This window comes from Acomys russatus, chromosome 2 (assembly GCF_903995435.1).
Source record: "Acomys russatus chromosome 2, mAcoRus1.1, whole genome shotgun sequence".
Classification (NCBI taxonomy): Eukaryota; Metazoa; Chordata; class Mammalia; order Rodentia; family Muridae; genus Acomys; species Acomys russatus.
In genome coordinates, this window is record NC_067138.1 from 106,830,064 (window position 1) to 106,843,286 (window position 13,223).

The 13,223-nt window shown below is 43.2% G+C and overlaps 1 protein-coding gene and 1 pseudogene across 1 annotated transcript; one reads left to right on the plus strand and one right to left on the minus strand.

The window, feature by feature from the left end:
• Nucleotides 1-1,475, plus strand: LOC127199082 (heterogeneous nuclear ribonucleoprotein H-like; annotated as a pseudogene).
• A 9,321-nt stretch (nucleotides 1,476-10,796) lies between these two features.
• LOC127207432 (40S ribosomal protein S20-like) lies at nucleotides 10,797-11,156 on the minus strand. Its single transcript, XM_051166858.1, has one exon. The coding sequence runs from the start codon at nucleotides 11,154-11,156 to the stop codon at nucleotides 10,797-10,799; it is 360 nt and encodes a 119-aa protein (XP_051022815.1).
• Between the last annotated feature and the right edge of the window lie 2,067 nt (nucleotides 11,157-13,223).

Below are 13,223 nucleotides of genomic sequence, written 5' to 3' on the forward strand. Positions count from 1 at the left end.
ATGATGCTGGGCGCAGAAGGCAGGGGGCGCTTCCTGGTGAAGGCCCTGGTCCTGCTCCGAGGATGAAGTGCAGGCGTTTCTTTTCTGACTGCAAAATTCAAAATGGGGACTCGAGGTATTCATTTCGTCTACACCAGAGAAGGCAGACCGAGTGGTGAGGCTTTTGTTGAACTTGAATCAGACAAATTGGCCTTGAAAAAAGATAGAGAAAACTATGGGACACAGATGTGTTGAAGTATTCAAGTCAAACAACGTTGAAACAGATTGGGTGCTGAAGCATACTGGCCCAAATAGTCCTGACCCAGCCAATGAAGGCTTTGTACGGCTTAGAGGATTCCCTTTTGGATGTAGCCAGGAAGAAAATCTCCAGTTCTTCTCAGGGTTGGAAATAGTGTCAAATGGGACGACACTGCCCAAATGGGACGACACTGCCTGTGGACTTCCGGAGGAGGAGTACAGGGGAGGCCTTCGTGCAGTGTGCTTCACAGGAAATAGATTAAAAAGGCTCTAAAAAAAGCTAAGGAAAGAATAGGGTTTAGGTATATCGAAATATTTAAGAGCAGTCAGGCTGCAGTTAGAACACGTTATGACGCACCACAAAAGCTTATGGCCGTGCAGCGGCCAGGTCCCTATGACAGCCCTGGGGCTGGCAGAGGAGCTGGCTTTGAGAGGATGATGCTATGGAGGCTATGATGATTATAACGGCCGTAATGATGGACGTGGATTTGGTCCGGATAGATTTGGAGGAGACCTCAATTACTGTTTTTCAGGAATGTCTGACCACAGATATGGGGATGGTGGCTCTACTTCCCAGAGTGCACCGGGTCCCCATGCCGGGATTACTATACAGAGCCACTGAGAACAACACTCAACCTCGTGAGAGTGTGCATTGAGATCGGACCCGGTGGCAGAGTAACCGGTGAAGCAGATGTCGCCTTGGCAACCCATGAAGACGCCATTGCGGCTGTAGACGAAGCAAAATATGCAGCGCAGATATGTAGAACTCTTCTTGAATTCTACAGCAGGAGCAAGCGGTGGTGCTTACAGCAGCCAAATGATGGGAGGCATGGGCTTGTCAAAGCAGTTCAGTTATGGTGGCCAGAGCAGCATGAGTGGACAGGACCAAGTGTTACAGGGAAACTCCATTGATTTTCTTTTGTTTTTGTTTTTGTTTTGTGTGTGTTTTTTTTGTTTGTTTTTCTTTCTTTCTTTCTTTTTTTTTTTTTTTTTTGTTTTTTTTTTTTGAGACAGGGTCTCTCTGTATTAGCCATGGCTATCCTAGACTCACTTTGTAGACCAGGCTGGCCTCGAACTCACAGCGATCCTCCTGCCTCTGCCTCCCAAGTGCTGGGATTAAAGGCGTGCACCACCATGCCCGGCCACTCCATTGATTTTCTATCAAACATTGCATAGGTAGCCAAGGAGCAGCAAGCAGCAGCCGCTACAGTAGCGGAAGCCGGCATCTGTGGGCGTGAATGGAGGCATTGTCTGATATGAGTAGTGGATGGGGAACGTAACTGATGATTTGGTCACTGACTCTTGGTCAAATTTTTTTTTTTATAAAAAAAGAAAAACAAAACAAAACCATTCAGTGTAACAATTTTTGCAACACAGCCTTGTGATTTATGCATGCTCTCTTTAAGTGGATATTGGCATTGCTCAAAGAACTAAGCAAGGTTCAATGTTGAACATAGCAGTCACCTAGGATGGTAGATAGCGAGATGAAACTTAAACAAGTCCTAGCTTTTCTCTAGTTGCTAGAGGATGTACGTAAGCAGTAAGGGTATTTAGGTTAAAGCAGTTGAATTATGTTAAATGTTGCTCTTATACCACATTACACTGAACACTGTTGATGCATGTTGAAAAGACATGCTTTTTTTTTTTTTTTTTTTTTTTTTTTTTGGTAAAACTCAAGGTAGGAGCTGTGTCTACAATTAAAAGTGAAACATTTGGCATGTTTGTTATTTCTAATTTCATTTGATAACTTGTAAGGCACGTGAGTTTAAAGCTTTTTTTTTTTTTTTTTTTAAGCTAATGGAGAAATTTTAAGATGCAATACCATTACCTTAGGATTTTTAGTTTTGGTGTTTGTATGAAATTCTGAGGTGTTGATTTAAGTCTTTCATTGTATTATGAGTTCCTTTTAGATGTACTGTGCTAAGTGAATCTTGTCAAATCTTTTAAAGCCAAATTTAAAAAAAAAAAAGGAAGGAAGAAAGAAATGCACTTCAGGAGGCTGGGGTTGTGGTTCTGTTTGTAGGTGCTTGTATAGCACCTTAAAAAGAAAAACCTGGTACCTGGACTTGGTGGTGTCTGAAGTAAATAGACAGTAATATTAACAAAAGAAAAGAGGGCTGGAGAGATGGCTCAGAGGTTAAGCACACTGACTGCTCTTCCGGAGGTCCTGAGTTCAAGTCCTAGCAACCATATGGTGGCTCACAACCATCTATAATGTGATCTGGCCTGATGTACATGCAGACAGAGCACTGTATACATAATAATAAATAATAAATCTTAAAAAAAAAAAAAAGAAAGAAAGAAAAGGGCTGGAGAGATGGCTCAGTGGTTAAGAGCACTGCTTGTTCTTCCAAAGGACCTGGGTTCAGTTCCCAGCACCCACACACATGGCAGCTCACAACTGTCTGTACTTCCAAGATCTGACACCCTCACACTAATACACATTATTTAAAATTAAATAAAATATTAAAAAAAAAAAAAGAAAGAAAAAAATGTATTTCAGTGCACCAACAGAAGAGGGTGCTGTTCAGCAATACTCCATCATTGTTGTAGAAACACCTGGGGCAGGAAAATCCAACATTTTGAGAAAGAGCAGAAAAAGCAACCACTAGCCACGCAAAATTATTAAGTGTGTGTGTGTGTGTGTGTGTGTGTGTGTGTGTGCCACTGTTCAAGTGTGGAAGTCTGTGAAGATAATCTGCAGGAGTTGGTTTTTTTATTCTACCTTGAAGTCAAACTAGGGCGTGGCAGTAAGACTTACCCCCGAGCCATCTTTCCAACACTGTACAAAATTATTTTTTAAAAGGAAATAAATTTGGAATCTAAATTCTATAGCTGATATTCAAGACCCAACTTCAGAGCAGAGGAAATTGTAGCACACCACTCACTCCAACATGAATCAAACAGAATCAAGGAAGCAGTAACATGAAAAACACCGCAAGCTGGTGTGGTGGCGCCTGTCTTTAATTCTAGCACTCGGAAGGCAGAGGCAAGTAGATCTTTGTGAGTTCAAGGCCAGCCTGGTCTACAAAGTGAGTCCAGGTCAGCCGAGGCTACACAGAGAAATCCTGTCTTCAAAAGCCAAAAACCAGACAAAACACAGAAAAATCAGAAATGCAGTGATGAGCAGGGCACGGCAGAAAAGCTGTAAATAAAGAGTTGAGTATAGGAAGGAACAGAAGTGAGACAAGGGTCCTGAGAAATAACTTACAAGGTATACAATGAAGTCCAGATTCAACAGGACACACACAAAAAGATACGTGCCTGGAGAATGAAAACTCACAGGATTAAAACAAAATGATAAAAAGGTGAAATGTTCAGAAACAGCTATAGGGGCTAGAAAAGACCCAACACACTTACGAGCAAATTCCTAAGAAGAAGAAAAAACCATGAATCCAGACCAAATTTATAATGCAATATATAGCTTATAAAAATAGGTTTAAGGGGTTAGAGAGACAACTCAGTAGTTAAGAACACTGGCTGCCCTTCCAGAGGACCAAGGTTCAATTCCCAGCCCCCACATGGCAGCTGACAACTGTAACTCCAGTTCCTGGGGATCTGACACCCTTACACCAATGTACATAAAATTAAATTAATTTTTTTTTAAAAAATAGGTTTAAGTGGGGGGTGGTGCCTCATGCCTTTAATTCCAATACTCAGGAGTTCCAGGACAACCTGGTCTACAAAGTGAGTACAGGACAGCCAGGGCTACACAGAGAAACCCTGTCTCAAAAAACAAGACAAAACGAAACAAAAAATAGGTTTAAAAATCCTGAACATGTATTAGTAGAATGTATCCTGGAAATTCAAGAGTTAACTCAGACTGCTTAGCTCTAAGATGTTTCTTCAAGAAACAGGAAAACCAGCCGGGCGTGGTGGTGCCCGCCTTTAATCCCAGCACTCGGGAGGCAGAGGCGGGCGGATCGCTGTGAGTTCGAGAGGCCAGCCTGGTCTACAAAGTGAGTCCAGGATGGCCAAGGCTACACAGAGAAACCCTGTCTCGAAAAACAAAACAAAACAAAACAAAACAAAAAAGAAACAGGAAAACCTGGGCTTTTGTGCGGAAAGTCCACACAACTCATAACCTAGGCAAAACAATGATGGAATAGCACTGAGGAACAGACATCTAGGTCACTGATCCTCGGTTGTCAGGGAGATGGATAAGTCGTCTTCAAATATGCACCACGGACTGTTGGGGGGGGGTGTGATGTATTTTGATGCTAATTTCTGCGTACTGTCTCTGTGACCAATCTTTTGCTTAATGAAAAGCCATCCCACCTGGGCAGGGCAGAGGAGATAGGTGGGGCTAGGAGAGGGAGAGAGAGAGAGACAGAGACAGAGAGACAGAGAGAGAGAGAGAGAGACAGAGAGAGAGAGAGAGAGAGAGAGAGAGAGAGAGAGAGAGAGAGAGGAATTCTGAGAAGAAGAAAGACCACCACAGGGAGAAAGGAGACCTGAAGGGAAGAGAGGAAGGCCACCATGGGTTAGCTGGAGGAGAAGCACATGGCTGGCGTGGATGGAGAATCTGGCCCAGTTGAAGAACATGAGCAAGTATATGGGATTATGGATGGGAGGTAACTTGACAGAAGTTATTAGAAGCAGATGGCGTGGGGTTGAGACAGAGATCCCATGCCTGAGGCCTTACTATGGAAAGTAGTTTAGAAGATTGATATCTGCCCTGCCTCAGGTTAACTAAGGCTATTTTAAAATATAACAAGTGTCTGTGTCTTCATTGATTGCTAGCTGGGCCTACCAATAATACATGCAATTTTAAAAACAATAACAGACTCTGGTTAAGAGTCCGTCCTCAGTTTGAGCTGGGTGGTGGTGGCGCATGCCTTTAATCCCAGCAGTTGGGAGGCAGAGACAGGCGGATCGCTGTGAGTTCCAGGCCAGCCTGGTCTACAAAGTGAGTCCAGGACAGTCAAGGCTACACAGAGAGACCTTGTATTAAAATAAAAACAAAACAAAAAAGAGCCCTCAGTTTGGACTTTGTTACTTACTTCATGACAAGCATTACCCACACCAGGAGATGAGTGGAGGGAGCACAGCAAGAACTGTGGTATATAGTTTCTTTCATTGAAGAGAGCAGAAATGGTGTGCAAAAGGAAAAAAAGAGAGTGGCAGAACAGGTGAGCACACCAAACGACTCTGTTGCTATGGAGGAAGTGGGTAGAAATCGAAGGGTTTTGTTTAAAGCTGACAGAGCAACTAGTTTATTTTAAACACAGGTAAAAAGAGGAGAATCAGCTCCCTTCATGCCCGAATGGTCTGTGGGGAAGGAAGGCGGTTAGTGGGACTGGCTTGGAAGAGAAAAACTGTCAGTGTGGAAGCCAAGGGTTTGGATCGGGCATGCGTGGTGGGGATTTCTTTCCCTTCACATTTTGAAGACAGGAGTATTGAACTATAGGAATAAATGTCTAGCATTCTCAATATATTTTTGACATTGTCATTAGCAATCAACCTACTACAAGAATTACCTTCCAGTTCCTTTCCCAATGTTGTGCCCCCAAACATGGGAGAATTTTTGTTGGCTTTGTGTAGGGAATGGAAGCCGGGGAGAATGTATGGAGGAATTGTTTTGTTTTTTGTTTTTCAAGACAGAGTTTTCTCTGTGTAGTCTTGGCTGTCATGGAAATAGCTCTGTAGACCATGCTAGCCTTGAACTCACAGAGACCCATCTGCCTCTGCCTCCTGAGTGCTGGGATTAAAGGTGTGTGCCACCACTGCCTGCTTGGCCAGATGGAGGAATTTTTAAGATGATAATTTTGCTGATAAACACAGAATTTCTCTCAGTGGCCAGCAGAGGGATGATGAAATGGCTCCCGGCTCTTCATAACGAGGAAACCAGCTCCTCAGTGTGATGAATATTGTATCAGCGTGGGCAGGTGATCTCAGGTCAAGAAGCCCTGTGAGAATTATAAAAGCAGAAAATAGATGCAGCTAGCAAACCATTTACCAAAAGTGTGACTCACTTGTGGGGAGCTGCTCCCCACACCTAATCTTAAGAAAAGACACAATCTTTATTGTTAGTGTCATCCTGATAGCTCAAGTGGTTCTTAGTGTCCTCAATCTGAAATGTTTCTGAAGAGAAATTTAAAAAAAAGAGAGAAATGAAGTCCAACAACAAGGTCCAGTGAAACTGAGGCTGAAAATCTTAAAGCATAGCCCCACCCCTTCTGTCCCCTGTCCATCTGGAGGACATCCTTTCTATAACAGAAAACAGATTCCTAGTGAGGAAAAAGTCTTCCTAAAGCCAGTGGCAAGCAAAGGATTCTAGGTCTGAATATAGCTACGGACCTAGATGGAGTTTCATGGTGTCTGCATGTTTTAAAAGTTTGGACCAACCGGGTGGTGGTGGCGCACGCCTGTAATCCCAGCACTCGGGAGGCAGAGCCAGGTGGATCGTTGTGAGTTTGAGGCCAGCCTGGTCCACAAAGTGAGTCCAGGACAGCAAAGACTAACACAGAGAGACCTTGTCTCGAGAAACAAAAACAAAAACAAAAAAAAAAGTTTGGACCAGCCGGGATAGCAAAGACTAACACAGAGAGTCCAGGACAGCTAAGGCTACACAGAGAAACTCTGTCTCGAAAAAAACCAAAAAGAAAAAAAAGTTTGGACCAATGTATAGCAAAATTGCTGAGGAGTAAAAGCACTTACTGTACAAACCTGAAAAATCTGAGTTCAACCTCTGGGACCCGCGATAGAAGGAGAAAACTGACTCCTGGAAGTTGTTCTCCAACCTTCATACATCATACATACACTGTGGCATGTGAACACACACACACACACACACACACACACACACACACACACACACACAGTAAGCAAAATGTTCTTTAAAACCAGTTTTAGCCAAAAAATTACACCAAACAAATGTGGAGGAAATTTTATTTATTGACTCCAGGTGAATAGCCCCAGGTATGTTCTTTTAAATTTTCTGTGGGGGAAAAAAAAACTTAAATATGAATTTTGAGAAATAGTATTTTAGATTGAAATGGTATAAATTTCTAGAGGTGGTGGTAGCACCTTTAATCCCAGCACTCTAAAGACAGAAGCAGGAGGATCTCTAAGCAGTTGTAGGCCTTCAACTGCTATGTCTAGGCTTTACTACTGAAACTGTCAAAACCAAACCAAAACAAAACAGCAACTACAACAACAACAATAATAAATAATCATCATCAACTTTTCCTTTTTTCATGATACTGGCTACTGACCTCCAGCCCAGTCAACAAGCTGGGCAAGTGATCTCCCATGACCCACAGCCTTACCACCACCCATTTTTAAAATTATATTTTGAAACTGGGTAAGTCTACATTAGCCTCTATATAGCCCAACCAGGCTCTGAACTTCCAGTCCGCCTGCATCTGGCCCTGGAGTAATTGGGGTTATAGCTGTGAACCACCATGTGCAAGCTAACTCTTCCTTAATCTCTTAGAAATTTGCATTACAGGGCTGGACAGATGGCTCAGCGGTTAAGAGCACTGTCTGCTCTTCCAGAGGTTCTGAGTTCAATTCCCAGCAACCGCATGGTGGCTCACAACCATCTGTAATGAGATCTGATGCCCTCTTCTGGCCTGCAGGTGTACATGCAGGTAGAGCACTCATACATAAAATAAATATGAAATTTGCATTACAGTTTCTATATCTAAACAAATAAAATGTATGAATATGTTGTATTTTTAAATATCTATCTTATATCAAGAAGCACAACACAGAACTCAGGCAGGCAGATTTCTGTGCGTTTGAGGCCAGCCTGGTCTACAGAGTGAGTTCCAGGAAAGCCAGGGCTACACAGAGAAACCCAGTCTTGGGGGGGGGGGGGAGCCAGGCACTGTGCAGCACGCCTGTAATCCCAGCACTGGGAGGCAGAGGCAGGCAGATCTCTGTGAGTTCAAGGCCAGCCTGGTTTACAAAGTGAGTTCCAGGACAGCCAGGGCTACACAGAGAAATCCTGGAAGAGCCCTTAATCCCTGAGCTATCTCTCCAGCCCTGCGCCCATGGTGGGGCTTCCAATGGAGGGAGGGGGACACCCACCGCCCATAAAACCTCCAACCCAAAATTTGTCTTGCCTACAAGAAATGTAGGGATAAAGAGGGAGCAGAGATTGCGGGAATGGCAAACTAACGACCAGCCCAACTTGAGACCCACCCAATGGGAGAGAGCCAACTTCTGACTCTATTAAGGACACTCTGCTGTGCTTGCAGACATGAGCCTAGCATAGTCTTTTGAGATGCTTCACCCAACAGCTTGTGGAAACAGATGCAGAAATAGCCAAACAAAAGAGTTCACGGAGTTCTGTGGAAGAGTGGGAGGAAGGAAGGTGGGAGGGAGCCGGAGGGATGAAGGTGACTTTAGGCTCCATATCACCCACTGCTAGGAGTCTCAGCTAGGGTCACCCCCATAGACTCCTAGGGCCCTCTCTTGTTCAAGAGATGCCTCCCCCCTTTCCGTTCTCTCTGCCCTCCCCCCAACCCCCCAGGAATCTCTTTATGTGGCAGGTGCGTTCATATTCATGCTGTAAGATTTGGGAGGGTTGTTTGTTTTCTTGTTTGATTTTTTTTCTCAAATATTTCCCTATATTACCCAGGGTACCCTGGGGTTTGTCATTCCCCCACCATCTGCTCTGGATAGCGATTACGGAAGCGTGTCACTGTGCCTATGAAGTTTAATTTTTTTATCTTCTAAAGCAAAAGATCTGTCTCTGAGATAAAATATTCAAAGCATTAGAATTTGTTTTGTTATAAAATATACAACAGGGGGCTGGAGAGATGGCTCAGAGGTTACGAGCACTGACTGCTCTTCCAAAGGTCATGAGTTCAATTCCCAGCAACCACATGGTGGCTCACAACCATCTATAATGAGATCTGGTGTCCTCTTCTGGCTTGCAGGCAGGATATTGTATACATAATAAATAAAGAAATCTTTAAAAAATAAATAAATAAAATAAAATATACAACAGTATGTTCCCAAAGCTGAAGTTTTATCCTTTTTTCATAATTATGAAAGTATTTAAAAGAATACAACTTAGCTCTGAAATGTTTGTCATGAGAGCCTGTTTATGGTTGTTTGTTTTGTTTTTATTTTTGTTTTTTGTTTGAGCTCATAAAGGCAATTTTTTCATTTCCTATGGTTCCTCTAAGACAAGGCATTAGAAAGGCAGAACACACCTTCTATCAGTAGGAAACAAGAGGATAAGAAGTGTGTGTGTAGCTGGGCGTGGTGGCGCACGCCTTTAATCCCAGAGTTCTGGAGGCAGAGGCAGGCTGATTGTTGTAAGTTCAAGGCCAGCCTGGTCTACGAAGTGAGTCCAGGACAGCCATGACTACACAGAGAGACCCTGTCTTAAAAAACAAAACAAAAAAGAAGTGTGTGTGTGTGTGTGTGTGTGTGTGTGTGTGTGTGTGTGTGATTGGGAACTGGGGAGGCTTGCTTCCTTACAGTCTTCTAGCAAGGTGTTTTTGCCTTCCTTGTATAAATCATAATTTATCTTTCTTATGCCATTTGTAAGCTTTTTTTAATATGGAGGAGTTATTTTAAGGAATTTTTAATGAATGAAGGCAATAAATATATTTGGTTGAAATGATTACTATTTTTGATAAATGACTATCTGGTAATTTAGAAGTAAAATTAAAGTTACTATTTGTTTGGTAATTAAATAATTTAAATTAAATTAAACTAAATTACAATGACTACTTCTTTGGTAATTCTAGAGTAACCATTTTAACCGTTTCGAAGTACAGGTAGTAATGTCTAAAATAAAGAACATTCAAGCTGGGCGTGGTGGCGCACGCCTTTAATCCCAGCACTCGGGAGGCAGAGGCAGGCGGATCGCTGTGAGTTCGAGGCCAGCCTGGTCTACAAAGTGAGTCCAGGATGGCCAAGGCTACACAGAGAAACCCTGTCTCGAAAAACAAAAAACAAAACAAAACAAGCAAAACAAACAAACAAACAAACAAAGAACATTCTAGCTGGAAAATTTTCTATGTGAAAAGGTTTTATCTTTTTTTTTCTTCTTTAAATTGTCACTAATTTCCAGTTTTCCTGCACGTGGTCAAAGAAGGAATTTTAAGTTTACTGTTTCTACTTTAAGACACTATTTGGATTGGGTGCTGGGGTTAAAGCTGCTGAGTCACAGGCCCTCCCCCTTGTATAAAATACTTGAGGTTCTGGTCCTCCCATGAGTGCTCAGAACTAAGTGTGTCCCCTCCTGCTGCATTGCCGCAGGGACAACTCCAGAGACTTCCGTTATTAGCTTCATGCAGTGCTGCCTGTGAGTGGATCCTTAACCGGGAGCACACTGTGAGCACGCTGGGAGCACACTGTGAGCATGCTGGGAGCACACTGTGAGCACACTGCGACAGTGTTGTTGTGCCAGGCTCCTCGGACTCTGTAGACAGGACCAAGACATCCTCACTCACCAGCTCTGAAGAGACACCTTTCCCATTTTCTTTTTCTTTCTTTCTTTCTTTCTTTCTTTCTTTCTTTCTTTCTTTCTTTCTTTCTTTCTTTCTTTCTTTCTTTTTTACCAGTTAAGCCAATTTATTAAAATAGTTGACTTAGGCGTCTACAATGGTGACCTCAACTTCCACTCCTGGCTCAATACTGATGGGAGTAATCTGTTTAACAATCTCAGAAGGACCATGTGAGTCAATGAGTCGCTTGTGGATTCTCATCTGGAAACGATCCCAAGTCTTGGAACCTTCACCACAAGGAGTTTTTCTGGTAGTGGTTCTCATCGTCTTGGTAGGCATGCGCACCGGTCCTTTCACTTTCAGATTCTTTTCCTTTGCGCCTCTGATCAAGTCGGCACACACCTTTTCCAGTGACTTTACGTTGCAGCTGGTGAACGTAATTCGAATTCGGTGAATGGCCGCCTCGGGTTCCACGGGCGTCTTTCTGGTATCTTTAAAGGCCATGGCTGCGGCGCAGCTTCCTGACCGACTTGTTCCTCAGCAGGAGCGAACAGCAGTGAGTAAGGACCAGAGCAGAGTAACCAGAGCTCCGCTGCAAGCACCACACGCACCGCCCATCTCAGAAAGGCACACCTTTCCCATTTCCAACAGTTAATTTGCAACACTTTTGCTTCTTCACCCCCTGTCTGCAGCATAATATCCGGTTCTTTTCCCCACTGGAGACTAAAAGGAGAGTTCAAGGAGGGATATTAACTGTTTCCATTTTTTAAATCCTGGGCTAGAACTGGGAGAGAGATGGCTAGTGAGTGATCACTGCTCAGTAGTTTAACGTTATTCCTGCCTGTCCCGTTTGTACATTCCCTTCTGTTTCATGTGGATATATTAATGTTTATTGTGAATTTATATTCTCTTTTGATGTTGTCATTATAAGACAGGAATTTTCCTCCTTATTTTTAGTTGTTTCATAGTCCTCTAATATGCTGGTGTATCAATTATTATATAATTTGATTTTAAAACATTTTTTTACTAAGTGAAAAACCGTTTATTTGATTTTAAAAGGAATACAAGGGCTGGGCGTGGTGGCGCACGCCTTTAATCCCAGCACTCGGGAGGCAGAGGCAGGTGGATCACTGTGAGTTTGAGGCCAGCCTGGTCTACAAAGTGAGTCCAGGACAGTCAAGGCTACACAGAGAAACCCTGTCTCAAAAAAAAAAAAACCAAAAAACAAGACCAAAAAAAAAAAAAAGAATACAAATTAGTATATAAAGTTCACACAGTATAGAGAAATGTAGCATGGTGCATGCGCTTAATATTTTGGTGCCCTAGCTGGGCATGGGGGAGCACACCTTTAATCTCAGCACTCAAGGAGGCAGAGGCAGGCATATAACTATGAGTTCGAGGCCAGCCTGGTCTACAAAGTGAATCCAGGACAGCCAAGGTTACACAGAGAAACCCCTGTCTCAAAAAACCAACCAACCAACTACCTCTTCCCCTGAAAAAAAAAAATTGGTGCTGTTTCCTAGGGTTTTTCTTACTTATCAAAGATGTAATTCATTTCTCAGTCTATAATCTGTACTATTAACAATGATAGCAACAATATCATGAACAGCCTCCTGTATTATGTAATGCCAAAGAATGTCTTGTATGCCTTTTTAAAAAAGGATTTATTTACATTATTTTTTATGTGTATGAATTTTGCCTGTGTACTTGGTGCCTGTGGAGGTCAAAAGAAGACATCAGATTCCTTGGGGTGGGAGTTACACATAGTTGTGAGCTGCCGTGTGGGTGCTGGGAACCCAACCTGTGTCCTCCGGATGAGCAAGGAGTGTTCTTCTTAATTAATTAATGTACATCTCGACCTCAGTTTCCCCTTGCTCCTCTCCTCCCAGTGCCGCACTCCCACAAACACACATACCTCCCCTCTGCATCCTCAACCATTCCTCCTTCATATCTCTTCAGAACTGGGCAGGCCTCCCATGGGTATCAACCAGCCCTGGCGTACATAGCGTGTTTCATTAAGACTAAGTGCAGTCTCTCCTACTGAGGCTAGATGAGGGAGTCCAGTAGGAGAAAAGGGTCCCAAAAGCAGGCGACAAAGTCAGAGACAGCCCCTGGCCTGCTGTTAGGAGTCCCACATGAAGGCCAAGCTAGAACTGTAGGTTATGTGCAGAGAGCCCAGGTCAGTCCCATGCAGGCTCCCTGGTTGGCAGTTCGGTCCCTGTTGGGCCCCTATGAGCCCACGTTAGTGATTCTGTGGGTTTTCTTGTGGTGTCTGCAACAAGTGCTCTTAACCCCTGGATCAACTCTCCAGCTCAAAGATGACTTTTGTTTGTTTGTTTGTTTTAAATTTATATTATGAAAATTTCCATAGGGTGGAGAGAACAGTCTGATATATTTTATATACCAATCACCTGCCTTCAGCTCTCATCAGCTCACCCAGTCTGTGTCATCCTTGTCCCTATGCTTGGATTTATTTTAATGTGTGTGTGTGTGTGTGTGTGTGTGTGTGTGTGTGTGTGTGTGTGCATACATGCAGAAGCATGTGTGTTATTGTTAATTTTACTGGTGTGT

Coding starts and splice junctions, on each gene's coding strand:
- LOC127207432 (XM_051166858.1), bottom strand. CDS start 11,156: ATGGCCTTTAAAGATACCAGAAAGACGCCCGTGGAACCCGAGGCGGCC.